Here is a 19566-nt window from a genome sequence, read left to right on the forward strand (position 1 = left end):
GATCAACCCAGAGAAAGTCTAGAAAAAATTCAGTTTAGACCAAAGAAAATTCAGTCTAAACCAAAGAATTTCTCTGGACCATGTAAACAAACCCATGGTGGTAATGCTGTAAATTCAAACAGGTGAAGAAATTATGAAAATATTGAGGAATTTTTCCTAGACCAATTTTCTCTGGACAAATTTTCTCTGGATCAATTTTCTCTGGACCAATTTTTTCTGGATCAACTTGAGGGACCTTAGACATTATGAAAATATTAAGTGTCATTTATGCTGTAAAGTCTTAATACCAGGGACCTGAAAAAAAATTCCCCTATTTTTTTTCTCTTTTCAAAAAGAACCCTATGTTTCGGAATGTTTTGAAAAGATAGTTATTAGAAATTGATTTTTTGATTTTTTTAATTTTTTTGTATTTTTATACCAAAAAAAACTAAGAGTGTGTTTGGTTTGTGTTTGTAGAGTAATTTTTTAGATAAAAAATACAAAAACTTATTTGGTTTGCCTTTTTTCAAAAATGATTTTGAAATATTATTTTAGGGAAAGAGTTTTAAAAGAAAGTGATTGATTTGATGTGTATGAGAGAGAGAATGATTTTGAAAAATAAGTAATCAAACAAAATTTTGAGATTTTTTTAAAAATAAATTTGTTCAATTTAATTACTCTCGAAATATAAACCAAACAAGACCTAACTTTTTCATAATTTTTTTGATTGAAAAAATTTTAAAATTTTAAAATTAATTTTTAACGATGTTGCGAAAACAACCCTTCGCACATGTTGGTCTGATTAGCCTTAGCCTGTGTTTGGCAAGTGGGTTTGCAGGCTTTTTTGGCTATTTTAGTCACAAAAAACAAAATAGGCTATTTTAGCCATAACAAACAAAACATCACATCCAATCCATAATCATTACATTCTTTTCTCACAAAAAAACTCAAAAAAGCCAAAAAGCCAAAAAGCCCTTCCCAAACCAAGCTTTTAAGCCCAGGCTAAAATAGCCAAAAAAGCCAAAAAGCCAAAAAGCCAACCCACTTCCCAAACGGAGGCTTAATGGTTTTCCCAATGAAATTTATGAATGTACAGAAGATCATGATGTTAGATGTTGATGTTGATGTTGATGTTGCTGACGCATGCCATGACCTCATTCTACTTGTAATCAACATTTCGAAGTCAATGAAGCTTGAGACCCAAACTTTGTGACCTCATGATGTCTAGTGATCATCACTCCATCGCATGCCATGACCTCGTTCTACTTGGAATCAACATTTCGAAATCAATGAAGCTTGAGACCCAAACTTTGTGAACTCATGATGTCTAGTGATCATCACTCCATTATGTATATATATATATTAGCCCATCACCCGTGCTATGCATAGGATAATTATAAATAATTATATTTATTTTAAATTTTTTTAATATATAAATTATGTTTTTTAAGATTTTTTGTAAAAATAATTTAACAATCTTATCACTAACTATAGTGTATAAAAGAAGTTAAAAAGGATACTGCAGTAACTATACACAGATTGTATCTATAATTATTTGTATGAGGGGATTTTAAATGCTAATCAGGGAATTTTGACCAAATCAATAAATGCAGGCATGTGGAAAAACATGTGAATTGAAAAAAGTTAATAAATAGTGATCAGAGAATTTTGACCAAATCAATAAATGCTGAGTTTTTTTTTTTTAATAAAAAATTTAAAAAATTCATATTGGGATATTGAACCTCTCACAGGCCTTGGGGTTAAAAATTTCCTTTTGCTTAATATATAGTATAGATATAGATAGATGTGTTAGACTTTTCAAGAAATTTCTTTTATACTTATTCTTAATGCATTAAAGTGTTATTATGAGGGATAATAATCATATGTGTTGGGACTTTTCAAGGAATTTATGTGTTGGATTTCAAATAATTTTTTTTATGCTTGTTCTTAATGCATTAAAGTGTTATTATGAGGGTAAGACTTGGGAGTTGGAAGAAGTTAATAAATGTTAAGATTTTTTTTTTAAATCAAAAAATTAGAAAATTTAGATTGGGTGATTGGAGTTCTCACAAGGCTTGGGATTAAAAATCTCATTTTGCTTAATATAGAGTATAGATAGATAGATATATATATCTTTTTATTTTCGTGTGGTTTCTATTCGGATATTTTTTTTCAATTTATTTAAGATGGCGTTGTGGGTATCTTTTTTTTTTAAATTTAATTTATCTGTGGTTCCCATTTGTTTTTAATTATTATTATTTATGTAAGTTATGATGTGAGTTAGATATGTGATAGACATGTGAGTTTTATTGATTTAAAGTTTATTAATAAACTTTAAAGATTGTTTTTTTAGTTTTTTAGTTTTTTTTTTGTTATGTTATAATATAATATATAAAATATAGGTAGATATCTACAATTTTAATAAAAAAATATTATCTGATATTTTGGAGAAGAGAAAAGGAATGCAAGTTTTAATATTTTTTTTTGAAAATTTGTGAGAGAGATTAGGAGGGAGAGATTATGAAATATTTTTGTTATTAAATAAATAAATCAGTCAATAGTTTTTTTTAATTTATTTTGTAAATTAAAAATCAATAGTTTTGGAAAATTGATTGATTTGTCCGATTAAGTGATTTAAAATTTTGATAGATATACATAAAAAAATACATAATTATATTATTAAATCATAATGCAAATTTAGATGTTATATCTTTTTAAGATCTATAACTAAATTCTTATCTTTTTTTATTTTTATTTTTGTGTGTAACCATAGTGTATGGAAGAAATTGAAAATGGTATTGCAATAATTATGAGAGAAGTCAAAAGGGATTGTGGGTTGGAAGAAGTCAATAAATGCTGAGGTTGGGTTGGGAGAAGTCAATAAATACTGAGTTTTTTTTTTTAAATCAAAAAATTAAAAAATTAGGACTAAGAGATTGGAGCTCCCACAAACCTTAGGGTTAAAAATCCTTTTTTACTTAATATATAGTATAGATATATTTTTTTTCCACTCCTCTCCCCTCTGCCTCACGGATGCGTAGAGGTCGTAGAGTGTGGGAGTGTATAACACTTATGTTTAAAAGTTAGAGATGCTTTATAATTTTATTTTTTTTTATTTTTTATTTTTTTTTTTTTTTTTACTTCTTACGAAACAAATAAATAAATAAAATAAAATAAGTAATTTAATAATTTATAATAATTCTTTAATTAAAAACTTTACTTCTCAAAAGGCCCTACTCCAAGGTAATGATAATTATATTCAGACATACAAAATTAACAAAAAAAAAAAAAAAAAAATCAATTGACATGAAATGTATCACGAGGTTGCACCAAAAATAGTTCAAAATTTGTAATTCAAAATTAAGATTTATTGACAGTGTGATACGAATAACAACTTTAATTATATACTTATTTTGGGAAGATGGTAAAAAGTAATTTTTTGACTTTTAACCAAGTTTTTGGCTTTTTTAGACAAATGATTTGGGAAGTTGGTAAAAAGTGACTTTTTGACTTTTTTAATTAATGTTTGTTTATGATGTCAAATCATAATAAAATGACCAAACTACCCCTATTTATTTAAAATATTTACAACTTCACCTATGTAACACATTTTGACTCATGAGGGTAAAATTGTAATTTCACCGTTGGCTAAAAACCAACTTCCCAAATGAAAAAAAAGAGAAAAAAGCCAACTTTTGACTTTTGCTACAAACCAAAAAAAGTGACTAAAAGCCAACTTCCCAAAATAGCCCATAGGGTGGTTTTGAAAAATTAGTTTAAAATATTTTGTTTTTGTTTTTCTTTTTCTTTTTTACCTTTTAAAAAAAACATATAAAAAATAGAGAAATAATATAATCCAAAATACGTTAAAAAATAAAAAATAACTTTTAATCATCTTCTTAAAATAGCCCATAAGCTACAGATTTGAGATCCGGAATACTTTCTATTTTGTACCATGAGTACATGGGTTTTTTGGACTATTTTGAAATGTAAGTTAAAAGTTAATTTTTTGTCTTTTTTTATTATTTTGAAAAAATGTTTGAAAAAATAACGAGGTGATATAATTTTAAAAAATTAAAAAAAAAAAAATTAAAAATTTGACTTTTAACTATATGTTGTCAAATGCTTCGTTTGGAAAGTCAAGTTTGAGATTTTTTTGGATATTTTAGTCACAAAAAATTTTAAAAAAAATTAGTCTAATAAGACAAAATATAACATTTAACTCATAATCATTATATTCTTCCTCTCACAAAAAAATTAAAAATCTTTCCCAAACAAAATTTTTTAATTTCAAATTAAAATAATTAAAAAATCAATCCACTTCTCAAACGAATACCAAATAGGCCAAATTTCTAATTTTCTTACTTGGAAAAGTGAATTCACGTAGAATAAAATGCACAATCCTCATCCAAATCTAATGTCAATAATTGGTGGCTGCTGCTTATGGACTAACTCCATTCATTTTTCTTTGATGAATTGTTATTTTATAAATCATATATCTAGAAGATGGAAGAAATAGTTTCTCTGCCACTGTTTAATATTTTAATTCTTATTTTAATTGGTTAAGTAGAGGAGGAAAGCATCAAATGTTTCTCTTCCATTGTTTAATGTTGTGAAATTTTTCTAAATGATACCTAACAATTGATAAAAATTCAACGATCACGACTTAGCTTGTGATATTAAATGTTCCAAGATTATTCTAATTTCAGTGCTATATATATTCACCAAAAAATAATTCCAGTGCTATACAAGTATATCTTTACTGCAATTTGTTTTTGTTGCATCAAACCTTATACCAATGCAAGAAAGTTTAGAGACAAAAATTTATAAATAAAATCAATTTTTAAAAATAAAATATTTTTGTCGTAAAAAGTGTTATTATTTTATTTTTAGTAAAAAAATTAGTTATTTGGTGATGAATTATAAACATTTTTTAACCAAGTTATGTTGTCTCTAAAAGTGTATTTATGAACGACATTTTCAAAATTTTATTCCTAAAAGCTTATTTTTTGACTTTTCGTGACGATTTTTTAGTGACTGTTCTCGCAATAATTCAAATTAATGTCCAAATATTTTTTATAACAAAATTTATACTTTCAAGAAAGAAAAAAAAAATTAATATTTAAAATTTTTATATGTTGTTGTGTACTAGTGGCATTGCTGGTGTATGTCCACTGCTATATGGTTAGGCTCAGCCTTACGGAGTTCGATCCTATATATGTAATGGAGAATTTTTATTACAAATTTAGTAGTTATGAAATAAGAATATAAATTTATAATTATTTAAATTTTAAAGCAAATCACAATCCCCATTCGACACATGATTTTTATGTTGTCTTTTGATTATTAATTTGAATAGAGATTTGAAAAAAGAAAATGATGTACAAGCCCAAAATCTAGACCTATTTTCTAGACTTAGAGATGTTTTGAGAAGTTGGTAAAAAGTTAATTTTTGACTTTTTACCAAGCTTTTTAGCTTTTTGAAAAGTGATTTGAGAAGTTGGTAAAAAGTTGACTTTTGACTTTTTAGTTTAATATTTGTTTATGGTGTCAAATCAAATTAAAATGACTAAAATATCTTTACCTAACATAAAATTTTTATTTTTTTATTTTTTTTTTGTCATACGCCCTAATTTGTAATTTCACACTTGCGTTTTTATAACTTCCCAAACCAATTTTGTTACGTTTTTGCCACTTGCGTTTTTGGACCAAAGATAAAAAACGTGGCCTTTTATTTTGGTTCCCAAAACGGCACTCAATGATGTGTAAGTAATATGATTAATTGATAAATAAATAAAATATGAGAGAAAGTATTACCTTTAATATCTTAATTAATTACCACATCATTAGGCTTGGAAATTTGGTCCACTTTTTGGTCTTGAATAGCAATACTAAAAAAAAATGAAGAAAAAAATTTTGATAAGTGAAATATGAATAAAATATAAGTTAAAAAAATATGGCTTATTTTCAAAAATACATTTATCATCTATTTTTTTTGTACATAAATGCTATAGAAAAAATGATACACATTTAATTTTTAGTCTCACTTTCTAGACCTAGTGATTGGTCAATTAATTATCTTCTTAACACATCACTAAGTTTAAAAAGTAAATCTAATTTTTTTTTGTAAACGCTACGTATGGTGAATTTTACAAAATGAATAAATTAGATCATTAAAATAGGCCGTGACAGATCTCACGGGCCTCAACACATCGGTCTGAACTTGAGAAAAAGGTTAACCTAACCCAAAACCCATTAGATGGTTTTAAAACATGTACATGACCCACAAAAGGCTTTAGTATTTAATGTTGAAGCTCGACCGAGGGGAAACCAACGGGCAATTAGGCCCAACACATTTGGGTCTGTTACTGATTATGAATTGGGCTCACACCTTGTGGACACAACCTGAACCTGACATTGGGCCTTAGAATTATACCCAGAAATCCTTGATTTTATATTAGGTGTAGTAATTGTAACTCGTATTTATTAGTCTTATTTATCTATAAGTCACACTAATTTTTTTACTTATTAATATTTTTTAAAAAAATTAAGATAAAATAAATATTTTAAAACTTAGTAGTACTTTAAAAAAGTATAAAATTGTTAAATAATTAAATCTTATCACGTAGGAGTAATCATAATTTATCCTTTTATTTTTATTCATTCGATATTGGAACGAATGTAACATTACATGGTCTATGTTATGTTTTGACGATATCTATATTAGATCATAATTTTATTACGATTATGACATCATATAATTCAATCATAATATTAAACACACTATCACGTCATAATTGGACCATGTGCACTTCACTTTTGAGACCATTAATTATCAATTGAATTATTAAAATTAAATCAAATAAAAAAAAATAAGAAAAAGAAAATAATTTTAATTGCAATTTTACGAGTCTACATGTGGTAAGGGATCTAGTATGTAGTAACCAACTAACTCCACACCAAGGATCCTCTAGAGTTTTTTTTCCTAAAGTTTCCTAAAGTAGTGTATTGTATGGGTGAGATTTAATGCTAAAAAATTAATCTGACTTGTCATTAAATCTCAACCATACAACACACCACTCTAAGAAACTTTAAGAGAAAAAAAACTCTAGAAGATCCTAACTCCTAACTCCAAACACGTCCAACACAATTTTTGATAATTATAAAAAGTTAATAACTATCTTATTTTCATTAAAATTTCAAAGACTACAAATCTATAGTGTGCCAATTGACACTTCTAAGTAATACAACAATATGATATAGAAGGAAAATCAAACCCTACACGTACCTTACCTATCGAATAATTGACCCACAAAGTGATACCAAAAAAATTACAAAACACAACAAAATAGTATAGAACCATTAATGAACCCCATCTTATCAATCAAACAGGACTATTTTCTTTGAACTTGTTCAATCCACTTCAGAACTCTGTCACTCTCTGACTTCTTCCAAAAAAGCTTTAAGATTCAAATCCGACGATCCACCTTCCTTTGCAGCTTCCCTTGCCAAATCCTTCCACTTCTTAGCATTACTTCTCAATTCTTCCCCTCCCATCACCAATTCTATGCACCTCAAAATCTCATCACTCTCAACAATCCCTTCCTCATTTCTCACCACTCTCACCCCAGTCTTCCACACATCTTCAATCAGCTTCGCATTCGTCCCTTGATCGGTCCAAAGTGGAAAAGCCACCACTGGAACCCCCGAAACCAAGCTCTCCAACGAAGAATTCCACCCACAGTGAGTGACGAAACATCCCAAAGACGGGTGCGAAAGAACCTCAACTTGCGAACACCACGGCACTATCATCCCGTGTTTCCCCAATTCCTCTTTGCAACTCAATTGCTCTCCATTTTGCTCCGGCCTCACCACCCACAAAAATGGCCTGCCGCTTTCCAACAATCCTCGTGCAATCTCCTCCATTTGTTGCTTCGACAACACGGAGTAGCTTCCAAACGATACGTAAACAACCGATTCTTTTTGCTTTAAATTTAACCATTCAATATAATCGCTTGATTTCTGAAGCAAATCTCCTCCGAAAGAAGTGTCTGATGGGTCTTTTCCATCTAAGAAAGCGGATGGGATTAACGGTCCCACACCGACCAAGTTGAGCCTCTTGACAGCTCGCAAGGGTCCATCTTCCAATGCGTCGAACGTGTTTACGAGTACTTTCGGATTGGTTTCCTCATCGAGTACCTCTAGGTGTTCTTTGAACAGTGGAACAGCGAAATTGTACACGTTTGCAACAACTAGAAAAGAAGGGAGGTCTCGGCTAGCGAGAGGTGGCAATCCGGGTAATTCAATTGAGCTTGAGGGCTCATTGCCGAGCCTTCTAATCGAATCGGCATAACCATTGTGGTAATAGTAGTAAACATCCAAGATTGTGGCTGGTTGAATCCATAGAAATGTTGATGGGATTTGAAGATCATGAGCCACTTTGCCTACCCATGGGAGGAGAGTGGTGTACACCACACGGCTAAAAGGTTCGCCTTTGTCGAAGCTAGAAGTGACGAGGGCTCGAACCGCCTCCGAACCACATCTCTTGAGCTCAGACATAAGGTGTTCGATATCATATTTGTCGGTCCAGCCATTGTCATAGCCATCGGAGAAACCCACCATGGTTAAGCCTTGTGGATTAGGGGTGGTTTTCGACATGCGATTGAGGGCGGAGAAGGCTGTTAGGAGGGTGACCTCAACGCCCATTTTTATGAGGCGTTTGGCGAATTGGAGAGATGGGTTAATGTGGCCTTGACCGGGAAAGGTCACCATGAGTATTCGCCAATGATGATCCATATCAGTCAATATCAGACGATATATCAGTATACAAGTTCTTGGAACTCGTTTGAGTATTAGAAGTGAGTGTTTGATGGGTGAGTGAATTTGAATTGAGTTAAAGAGGTTTTTATATGCATGCAGATTAGAGCTAGGGATGGAAACTTGACGTTAGTGGTGACGAAATTTACAAGGAGGTTGATTGACATTCATGGAGTCTATGACGTTAGTGGTGACGAATTGTCACGGCTTGATGATATTTGTTTACAAGAGAAAAGTTAAGGATTATCAAAATTTTCTCATGAAAATGATCATGAAAGAGTTATGATTCTTGGATTATCTTGATTAATGTGTGGTACTTTATTCTAAGTGTAATCCAAGGATCACAAAATTTTCATGATTATTTTCATGAAAGATTTTTTATAATACCTAACATTGCTTTTCTGACAAATCTTATACGAGGGAGCTAAACACAGCAAACAAGTTTGGGTAATGTTAGGGATCAAAAAATATATTATGAAATATATCATGAAAATTTTTTATCTCTTGATTAGTCTTGATTAGTGTGTGGTGTTTTATTATATGGGTAATCCAAAGGTTGAGAATCTTTCATGATAATATTCATGATATATTTTTCATGATCCCTAGCATTACTGAACAAGTTTAATGGACAATTGCTGATTAAGCTCGTTTCCCAATGATTTTTTTAATTGAGTTTTTTTTTTTTTTTTTTAACTATTTTAGTTTCAGACTTTTTTAGTTATTTGGTTTTCTTATTTGGATTTTTTGACTTTTTAATTTTGGAATGATAATTTTTTTTTTTTTTTTGTCTTTCGATAATTTTTTGACTTTTTTATTTTTTATTTATTTTTAATTTTTTAGCCAAAGATGATAAGCAAACGGGCAATAATTCAATGGAGTTGGTCTGTCTCTTGTCGTCTACCTAATGCCTATGCCGAATGCGTGGATTTTCAGCTTTGGATGACAAATGTTTGTGTGATAGAAATTAATTTAATAAAATATGTAATTTATGAGTAAAATAAATTTAAATTAATATTTTTTTTAAAATAAATTCTAAGTTGATAAAAATAAATTTATAATACTATTGTCGTTGAATATGAGATTCTCATCGTTCTATCTTTAAGTGATGAGAGATGAAATCCACACATTGGCTCCTCTAATGATTTACTTGGCATACGAACGTGGCTAATCCACCAGAATCCATATAAATTTTTGAGGAAAATATTTGCAAGTGGTGTTTGAAAAAATTATTATAAATCAATAAAAAAAATTATGATTTTAATTATTAATATTTATAAAATTTACTATTAATTTGTAATATTTTTTTCAAAATCTTGTTGATATGTATTTTCTTTTAAATTTTTTGAGTTTGGTTTGTCTTTAGTTCAAAATTTGTAAGAGGAGAGGAGTAAGAATTCGACAGTAATGAGTTTTAGAATATTTAGGTTTGATAATTTAGTGCGCAAGAGAGAATTTAAATCGTTGAAGCTGGATTTAGTTAGAGGATTTGATGAAAGAAATAAAAAAAAAAAATGAAATGTAATTTCACTTTTTATTTGATAATAAAGGAAAACACATGGAAAAAGAAAGTGAGGAAAAAAGCAATTTCTTTTTTTGTTTTTTGAGTTCACTTAGGTTATGTTTGGTTTATAGATTTGGATAGAAGTTTGAAAAGGGAAAGTGAAAAAATAAGTGAAATGTGAATGAAATATAATTACATTTTACATATATTTTCCTTTTCACATTCTAAATCTCTTCTTAAATTTATAAACCAAACACAGCCTTAGGCTATTTTCTTTCTTCATTTCCCAACCCAACTAAATATAGTTTCGAATTCGAATCCTATCAATTTTTTTTTTCTCTCTCTCTCTTTTATTTTTATTTTTATTTTCCTTTCTATTTCTTATTTTTATCAAATCCTTTAACCAAACACAACCTTAATTAAATACATTTTCATCGATTAAACTGCTCTCAAATCCCTCACTCTCGCCACTCTCAAAACTCGAGCAACATGAAAGTTAATTGTCATTTTTAGTGACTTTAATAGTTTAATGTTAAGCTGGGACTGTTTAAACACATAATTTATTTTAAAGACCCTCAGCCATGGATTTTGGAGGGGAAGGGCTTCAACGAAAAGGGTGCGAGGTTACAATTGATGATTCATGGGTGGGTGACGCAGCGGAATACACGGGGACTAGATATCATTCTAGTAGACGAAAAGAGCTCTCGAATCCACGAGAAAAATAGAACCTTGAATCCACAAGGAAGAGAAATATTATTGAATGAATGAATAAAAGTTGTATAAAAGTTGTCTTTGCCATGAGGCTTACATAGCTATTTATAATAAACTAAATCTAATACTTGTAGGAAAAATAATTCGAAAATAAACTAGGAAAGTTAAATCAACATAAATTAGGAGACCTAAGAGAATAGGAAACTAGAATTCTTAACTACTTAAAAACTTAGTCCAAATCTAATTCTAAAATAATAAAATTAAGAAACCTAATAATTCTAAATTATTTATACTAAATTACAAGATTCCTAATAAAATAATTTATAAAAAATATTAAAACTAACAATACAAAAAGTCTTAAAATCTCGTCTTACATCAGTCTCCTCTTCTTTGAAAGAACTCGCCCTTGAGTTCATATTAGAGATCTGCCATCTTCCATGCCAAATAAACAGATATTTTGAATTTTTCTGTTGCTTGCCCCTCTTCCAAAAGTTGTATATAGGAAAGTTTTCTTTCTAAAGGTTCTTCTCTATGCTTCAACTGGTTGACAAAATTAATTAAACAAGCATTGAAAATCAAATTAAATTGCTCTATACCAAGAAAATCAACCAAATTTACTTTGTGTAGAACTTGTATGCTCTCTTGATGTTGCACCATCTCAGATTCAATTGATCCTTCAACTATCAACTTTGGAATATCAAGTGTAGCATCAACCGATTTCTTTTTTGCACACAACGGTTGTATTATCTCTTCATCTGTTTTCTCTTTGTTACTGGTCTCAATCAGATCTCCTTCTTCTTTAATATTTTTATGATTTGTTTGTAAAACTTTCTCCTCAATATTCAAATTACCATGTGTTGATGCATTATTAACACTCGAACAAGATTTTGTATCTTCTTTATTAGTTTTACAACCAATATCACCACAAATAATATTTTGATGCAAATTTTTTTCTTTTTCAACTACAATTTCATGGCAATGTTTACCAACTCCATAGAAGTATCTTGATTTGTATATGACAATATATCTTCATGATCATGAAAGTAAAATTTTGTTGCCAAAAACTTTTTCATTGTTAACCATGAATGAAATTTGTCTTTACCTTTGCAAACTCGATAATCTTGTAATCCATTCCACTACTTCAATGCAATTTTATCAAGTTTGTAGGATGCAAATATAACCTTCTTTTCATGAGGAATCTTCATGATTTCAAAGAAATTTTCAAGATCAAGCAACCAATCAAGAAAATCTTCTTTTTAAAACTTACTTGAACCGTTAAAATATGAAATTTCTGCAAAATAACGTAAGCTAACAGGTTGGCCTCGGGTGAATCCTTCGGCGCAATTGCTGTCAACTATTGGTTGCCTCTGGTTGACGATTAGTCCCAAATCGGCAAGTAGATTACAAATCTCATTGCGAAGTTCGTGCACCTCTAGTCGATGTTCCTCAATCGCATCCCATATGGCTTCCACCCTACGATCAACGTCAATAAGGATTGTGTGTGCTCCATTGTCTTGTGTAATTGAGCTAGACGAATCCATGCTCTGATACCACTTGACGCAGCGGAATACACGGAGACTAGATATCGTTCTAGTAGACGAGAGGGGCTCTCGAATCCACGAGAAAAATAGAACCTTGAATCCACAAGGAAGAGAAATATTATTGAATGAATGAATAAAAATTGTATAAAAGTTGTCTTTGCCATGAGGCTTACATAGCTATTTATAATAAACTAAATCTAATACTTGTAGGAAAAATAATTCTAAAATAAACTAGGAAAGTTAAATCAACATAAATTAGGAGACCTAGGAGAATAGGAAACTAGAATTCTTAACTATTTAAAATCCTAGTCAAAATCTAATTCTAAAATAATAAAATTAAGAAACCTAATAATTCTAAATTATTTATACTAAATTACAAGATTCCTAATAAAATAATTTATCAAAAATATTAAAACTAAAAATACAAATAGTCTTAAAATCTTGTCCTAAAAAGTGAAAGAAAAATTATGGAAAAATCTATTGTTTTTAAAATTCACGTTTTAGATCCAGTTATGTATAAGAAGAGATAATTAATTGATGATTAAGAAAAATAAAAATAAAATTACAGATTATATAGTTTTACTAGAGTGGATAGGAACAAAATTACAGTAAGCCCACGTTTTGCTTATGCTGTAGTGCCTTTTTTTTTTTTTTTGAAACCAAAAAAAGGAATTTTCCATAATTTAATCTCCATATGAATTATGTTTTGACGCTAGTTTCACAATCAACTCTCATTAAGCCCTTTTTTTTAAAATAAAAAAAAAATTTACGTAAACTATTTTTCTGTTGACAAAAATAAATTAGAAACTCGAGTTGGACACCTTCAAACCCGACACTTCACGTCTTACGGCGTATATTAATCAATTATATTTATTTTTTGGGGGTTACATAGTAATAAACAATGATATTCTTATAGAACAATCCTTTTAATTTTGAATGCTTGTAGATGTATATTAATAAAGATAAACTAGGAATATTACTTTATCTTCTGAATTAGGTGTATAGTTTATGCCTAAACTCCGTTTATTTGGACTAAAATATTTTTGTCAAAAATATTGTATTTATTTTTCACTGTTTGGTTGAACAAAAATCAAGTAAAACATTTTATAAGAAAATATTTTTACACCATTTCTTTTAAAAATGACGTATTTTAAAAAAATTCGTAAGTCTATTTTTACAAAGTTAATTCTCACTTACTATTTTTTCAATACATTTAGCATTTTTAAATAAATATCTTAGCTTACTAAAAAATCATAAATGATACTTTATTTAATCAAAATTTCTCTTTTAAGTAATAAAATATTTTTGTTTCAAGTATGAACCAAATGCCAAAAAACAAAAACAAAAAAACATTTTTTTTCTAAAAAATCAAATTACAAAAAAAAAAAAAAAGTTAATTTGTGTAACATATTTTACGTCAAAACAAATAGAGCCTATGTGACAAATCCAGCAACTTCAATCTTCCTTTCTTTCTTTTTTTAAAATTAATTTTGATCTTAACATAAAATGTCATTTTCTTTATTTTATTTTATTTTATTTCACATTTATATTCAAATCTACTGAAAATCCTATTTGATAGTCAAGCTCCTGATTTTTTTGTATTATTATTTTTAACTTGTACTACTAGTTTGATGTACACAATATTATTCTAGTACATATGAATTGTCACTCAAGTTTTGTTGCGAAATTAATTTGTTTTTAGTGATTTTTTTATTTTTTTTAACAAAAAAATAAAGAGAATGAATTAATTTTTTTAATAATTTTTTTAATTTTTTGACTAAAAATCCATTTGGCGCAACAATTAAATATTTGATCACAAAAACCTTCACCAAATAAACTATTTTTTTCCACCACGAGCTCGTTTCAATAATTCGAACTTTTCATTTTGTTGAGTAATTCGTATATTTTATCTACACAAAAAATTAGGTCGATTCGATAATTGTAACTTATTCAATTTTTCACTAAAAAAATACAACAATTGTGTTTTTAAAAATAAACCATACATTTTTTTAATGACAAACATAATAAATTGAATAAGTTACAGTTATTGGATATACTTTTTTTTTTTGGACGAAATACACGAAATCCCTGACAAAATGAACGACTCGAGTCATCAAAACGGGGCCCTCCAGTCCAGCTTTTGGACTCGAAGGGATCTTCCACTACAAGAAAAAACACTTTTGGCGACCACAATTTTTTGGTCGCGGAAAATCACCTTTTGGCGACCAAAAAAAAAGTTGGTAGCGAAAAGTATACCTATTTGCGACCAAAGGCTTTTTTGGTCGCAAAAGATCACCTTTTGGCGACCAAAAAAAAAAGTTGGTCACAGAAAGTATACCCTTTGGCAACCAAAAAAAAGAGTTGGTCGCGGAAAGTATACTATTGGCGACCAAAGGCTTTTTTTGTCGCGAAAGATTACCCTTTGGCGACCAAAAAAAAAAGTTGGTCGCGGAAAGTATACTATTGGCGACCAAAGGCTTTTTGGTCGCAGAAGATCACCTTTTGGCGACCAAAAAAAAAGTTGGTCACGGAAAGTATACTATTGGCGACCAAAGGCTTTTTTGGTCGCAGAAGATTACCCTTTGGTGACCAAAAAAAAAAAAGTTGGTCGTGGAAAGTTATGGCGGGATAAATTTTTTTAAAAAATGATACTATTGTAATTACATGCTATTTTTCTGTTTAGGCATTAAAAGTTTTATAAAATAATATATAACCCAATTTTTATGGGTTATATATATTTTTTGCCAAATATGGACAAAAAGCATGGTATTGGTAGAGTGGATTTGGTGCATGGTGATTCCTTGGTCAGGAGTTCAAGTCCCAGGTAGCACAAAAGAATTATTTTTTTTGGGTCAAGGCACTGACTTTTGGCGACCAACTTATCTTTGGTCGCTAAAAGTTTACTTTTGGCTAATATGAATTGGACTGTCCGCGACCAAAAAAGTTGGTCGCGAATGGTCACTTTTAGCGACCAAAGATTTTTTTGGTCGCAGAAAACTATCTGTGACGAGGCTTTAGCGACCAACTCGCGACCAACATGTTTTGGTCACGAAAAGATTTTAGAGACCAAATATGGTACTTTTCGCGACCAAAAATGTTGGTCACGGAAAGTGTTTTTTCTTGTAGTGTTCCTCCAAATTATAAATACACTTTTTAAAATTTATTTAATATACAAATTGTTCAAATGGTTTAAAAATTTTCATCCCTATCTCTTCAAATTTAAAAATTTCATCCCTATTTGGTCAATTAATATTTTTTTTGATGATATCAGAAATATTTCTGATCAAAAAACGCAAAACCCTTTGATGATGCAACGGTTTCAATGGAGGATGGGTCGGACTGATTCATGCTTCCAACGGATCTCCTAACCTCGGTGTTTCCCAGACGAGCCTGCAAAAAGGTTTAGAGGAGGAAGGGATCCCTTGACGGACTCTCCGACAACCAAGTTAGGTTAGGGGAGATTGATTATTGATAGATAGAAGTGATGGAGGAAGAACTTAACCTTTAACATATCTCGAAAGCTTCCTTATATCCTTTGCTCTTCATTTCCTTGTCCATTCTAGACTGTCTTGTTGGCCGAAAGTCTATAGTTTAGTTTACATCGTTCGTGGTGAGTCTACCCCCTTATGACGCGAAGAGCTTGCTGCATTTAATGCTGCGAGGATCTCATTAAATGACTGATGTGTAAGTGTAATAACTTTGCAAGATCTTTGTCTACTTACGTGGCTATTTTCCTGCCTGTGTTTGTGTGCTATTGGTCCTGGTCTAGCATTACCCAGACTGTGGGATGGGCCCTAAGTCGCGGACTGGGCCCTCTTGGATGCCCATTATGTTGTTAGTCCTGGTCCAGTATTACCCAGACCGTGGGCTGGGCTTTCTTAGGTGTCCAGCAGTATCAATAGTCCTCTATTTCCAAGTGCAGCTTTAGTCTAACGAATAGAATAAGGAAGGTGCCGGGAGTCCTGAAGGGCCAGGGATGGGTAAGGGTGGGGCGAGGGGGTGGTAGAGTGATGAGAAAAGGCTAACTGAACTCCAAGATGGACGACCTCGAAGGAGACCAAGCGTGAAAGATGGTGGTCAGGCTGGCCGACCGGAAAGGTGGCCGAACTCGAGAGAAGATGGTCGGGCTGGCCGACCGTGGAGGCGACCGAGCACTGAAGATGATGGTCGGGCTGGCTGATTGTGAAGGCGGCCGAGCGTAAAAGGTGACAGCTAGGCTGGCCAACCATGAAGGTGGCCGATAGTAAAGGATGATGATCGGGTTGGCTGACCGTGAAGGTGGCCAAGCGTTAAAGATGACAAGCTGGCTAGCTGATCGTAAAGGCTGCCAATCGTAAAGGATGATGGTCAGGTTGCCCGACCATAAAGGTAGCCGAGCGTGAAAGATGACAGTTAGGCTAGCTGACTATAAAGGCTGCCGATCGTAAAGGATGATGGCCGGGTTGGCCGACCGTGAAGGTAGCCGAGCATGAAAGATAACAGTCAGGCTGGCTGACTGTGAAGGTAGTTGAGCATGAAAGATAACAGTCAGGCTAGCCGACCGTGAAGATGGCCAAGCGTGAAAGATGACATTCAGGCTGGCCGACCGTGAAGGTTGCCAATCGTAAAGGATGATGGTCGGGCTGCTCGATCGTGAAAGTGGCCAAGCGTGAAAGATGATAGTCAGGCTGGCTGACTGTGAAGGCTACCGTAAGCGCATTGATGGTGCACAGGGCTCGAGGGGTAGGTAAGCACGTGGTGATGTGAAATGGAATAGACAGGAGAGGGAAAAGAGCATTAGTGGAAAAGGGAGGGATCGTGGTCGTACACGTGGAGCAATTGAAGTCGCTAGTGACGAATGTCGAATTGGCTATAGAAGGGGAAATGGTGGATACGGGGAGAGGCGGGAATTTTAAACTTTTGTGTGATTTTCAAACTGGCAAAGTTTAACCACGACCCTTGGAACATAGGCAAACCCTAGGGATTCGGACTTGTGCGCTTTTCTTACCTAATTACGAAAAATTAGCACATTCCAGATTTTAGCTCTTACATCTCGGGGGATTCACCCATCTTTCATATTGCAGATTTCTTAGCCCTCGTAATCGAAGTGATATACAGAAATGTGAGGGGGATGTCACAAGACGAAGCGCCTACCATGGCGACAGATACGTTAAGAAAGGATGACAGAGTGGCTCGGGCAGAACAGTACAGAGCAGAGAGGCATGGGGAAAGGGGTGTGGAGCGACCGGTGCGACCTATCTCGTCAATGATGATCTCGGCAGCCCAGTCGACTAGCCAAGTGGTGCCTGACCACTAGCATACCAAAGCGAACAAATCCACGGTAACAGCAAAGGATCTGGAGGAGTTACGTTACAAATACCAGATTTCGGCCGATGTAGGGTTAAGATTGCCCACTACGAAGGAGAGGGCGTCTGATGCACGACCGATGGAATTCACTTTGTACAAAGAAGCGCTGTGGGGGGGTCTGAGGTTGCCCCTCGCACAGCTAATGGTCGACGTGCTGAATCACTTGGAGATGGCCCCAGGACAACTAATGCCGAACGCGTGGAAGATTTTATTTGCCTGCACAATCGCGTGGCCACAGGCGACGGGAGGAGAGGAAATGATAGTGGACGAATTTTTTTTCTACTATAAGGCGTCAGGGTAACAAGAGACTTGGGTGACTCTTCAAGCCATAACGGGAATGGGGATTGGTGATGGGACTACCCTCATCAGTAAAGGGTTGGTTGCCAAAGTGGTTTTTTTTGTCAGCCAGTGGTGAAGGGGGAGTGCGCACGATTTGGAAGGTCCCCACTAAGTCGTTGGAACCAAAGTTAGACGCTGCGGCGGAGAGAAGGGTTAAACAAGTGAAGGAGTGGTAAGAGAATGAACGGTTAAAACGGGACGACCTTGTCCAGTCCTCAGCCCTGTTTGCTCTGAATCTGGGGCTTCAACCGACTGGGGAATATCTTGCCCCAGAGGAGGTGGAGGCAAGGAGGAAAGCGCAAGAGGCAGAGGATGCACGGGCGTTTGCCATGGCGGACAAGTACAAGGAGAAAAATTTAGGTCCAGCGTTGAAGTTGGTCGCAAAAAGGTCTGTTTGACCACAACCCCAACCCTTGGGAGACAAGGACATAGCAACATTTGTGCCCCTGTGGGCGCTGGAGGATTCATTAAGGGAGAGGAGTAAGAAGGAGATAGAGTTAGTGGTGAAGAAGAAAAAGAAGCAGGATGTGGTGGCGGAGAGGAGTGAAAAAAGACCGTTGCCGAAGAAGGCCAAAGAGGGGGTAGTGGAAGTGCCCCTAAAAGTAGAGGGAGAAGAGATTGGGGTTAGGGCAGAGGCAGAGGGAGGTTTGGTTGAGCCCCCGGTCGCCCAAGTAACAAGTGAAACGGACGAGCAAAAGGGGTCGCCAAAGGCTGACCAATCAACCGACCTGCCATGCAAGGACGTGCCCTCAAGAAAAGAGCCCCCAAGGCAGAAGTTGGGGTCGTTGGGGACCGCCACTCATCATTTGTGCACCGTGGTCAGCCGCTCGATTGGTGACGGTGGTAAGGCCAGGGCTGCTATAAACCGCGTGCTAGGGGCCATTGAGGATGCAGAAGTGAAAGGGGTGTCACAGTTCACAAAAGCAAACCTCATGAGAGGGCTGCGTAAATGGAAGTGGTAACCCTGGCGGCTACATTACTGGGCAAGAAAATGGAGGCGATGACGAAAATGGAGCCGTTTAAGGCCCAATTGAAGGAGGCACAGGAGCAGTTGCAGTGTATAAAAGCGGAAACAGCAGGTTGGAGGAAGGCGGCGAGGAGTGCTTGTGCGAAGGGCTTATCATATGCTTAAAGAGTGAAGAAGATGGAAGTGCTAGCGGTGGTGCAAAGTTACTTGGCTGAGCGCGCCACAGTAGACCAAACTGAGGTTGTCGCCAAACTGTCAATCGCCAAGGCAGAGCTCGAAGTGACACACCATAAGGCGGTGTCGATGGAGTTTGAATTGGCAAGTGAATAGAAGAAAGCTAACGAAGCCTAGGAAGCTTGTGCCAC

The 19566-nt window shown here is 33.4% G+C and overlaps 1 protein-coding gene across 1 annotated transcript; it reads right to left on the reverse strand.

The window, feature by feature from the left end:
• Nucleotides 1-7149: 7149 nt before the first annotated feature.
• On the reverse strand, nucleotides 7150-9100 carry LOC114301501 (crocetin glucosyltransferase, chloroplastic). The gene has a single exon (XM_028246451.2). The coding sequence runs from the start codon at nucleotides 8773-8775 to the stop codon at nucleotides 7414-7416; it is 1362 nt and encodes a 453-aa protein (XP_028102252.2). The 5' UTR covers nucleotides 8776-9100; the 3' UTR covers nucleotides 7150-7413.
• Nucleotides 9101-19566: the final 10466 nt, after the last annotated feature.

The sequence above is a fragment of the Camellia sinensis genome, chromosome 6 (assembly GCF_055761805.1).
Source record: "Camellia sinensis isolate YWXY chromosome 6, ASM5576180v1, whole genome shotgun sequence".
Taxonomy (NCBI): Eukaryota; Viridiplantae; Streptophyta; class Magnoliopsida; order Ericales; family Theaceae; genus Camellia; species Camellia sinensis.

Coding starts and splice junctions, on each gene's coding strand:
- LOC114301501 (XM_028246451.2), bottom strand. CDS start 8,775: ATGGATCATCATTGGCGAATACTCATGGTGACCTTTCCCGGTCAAGGC.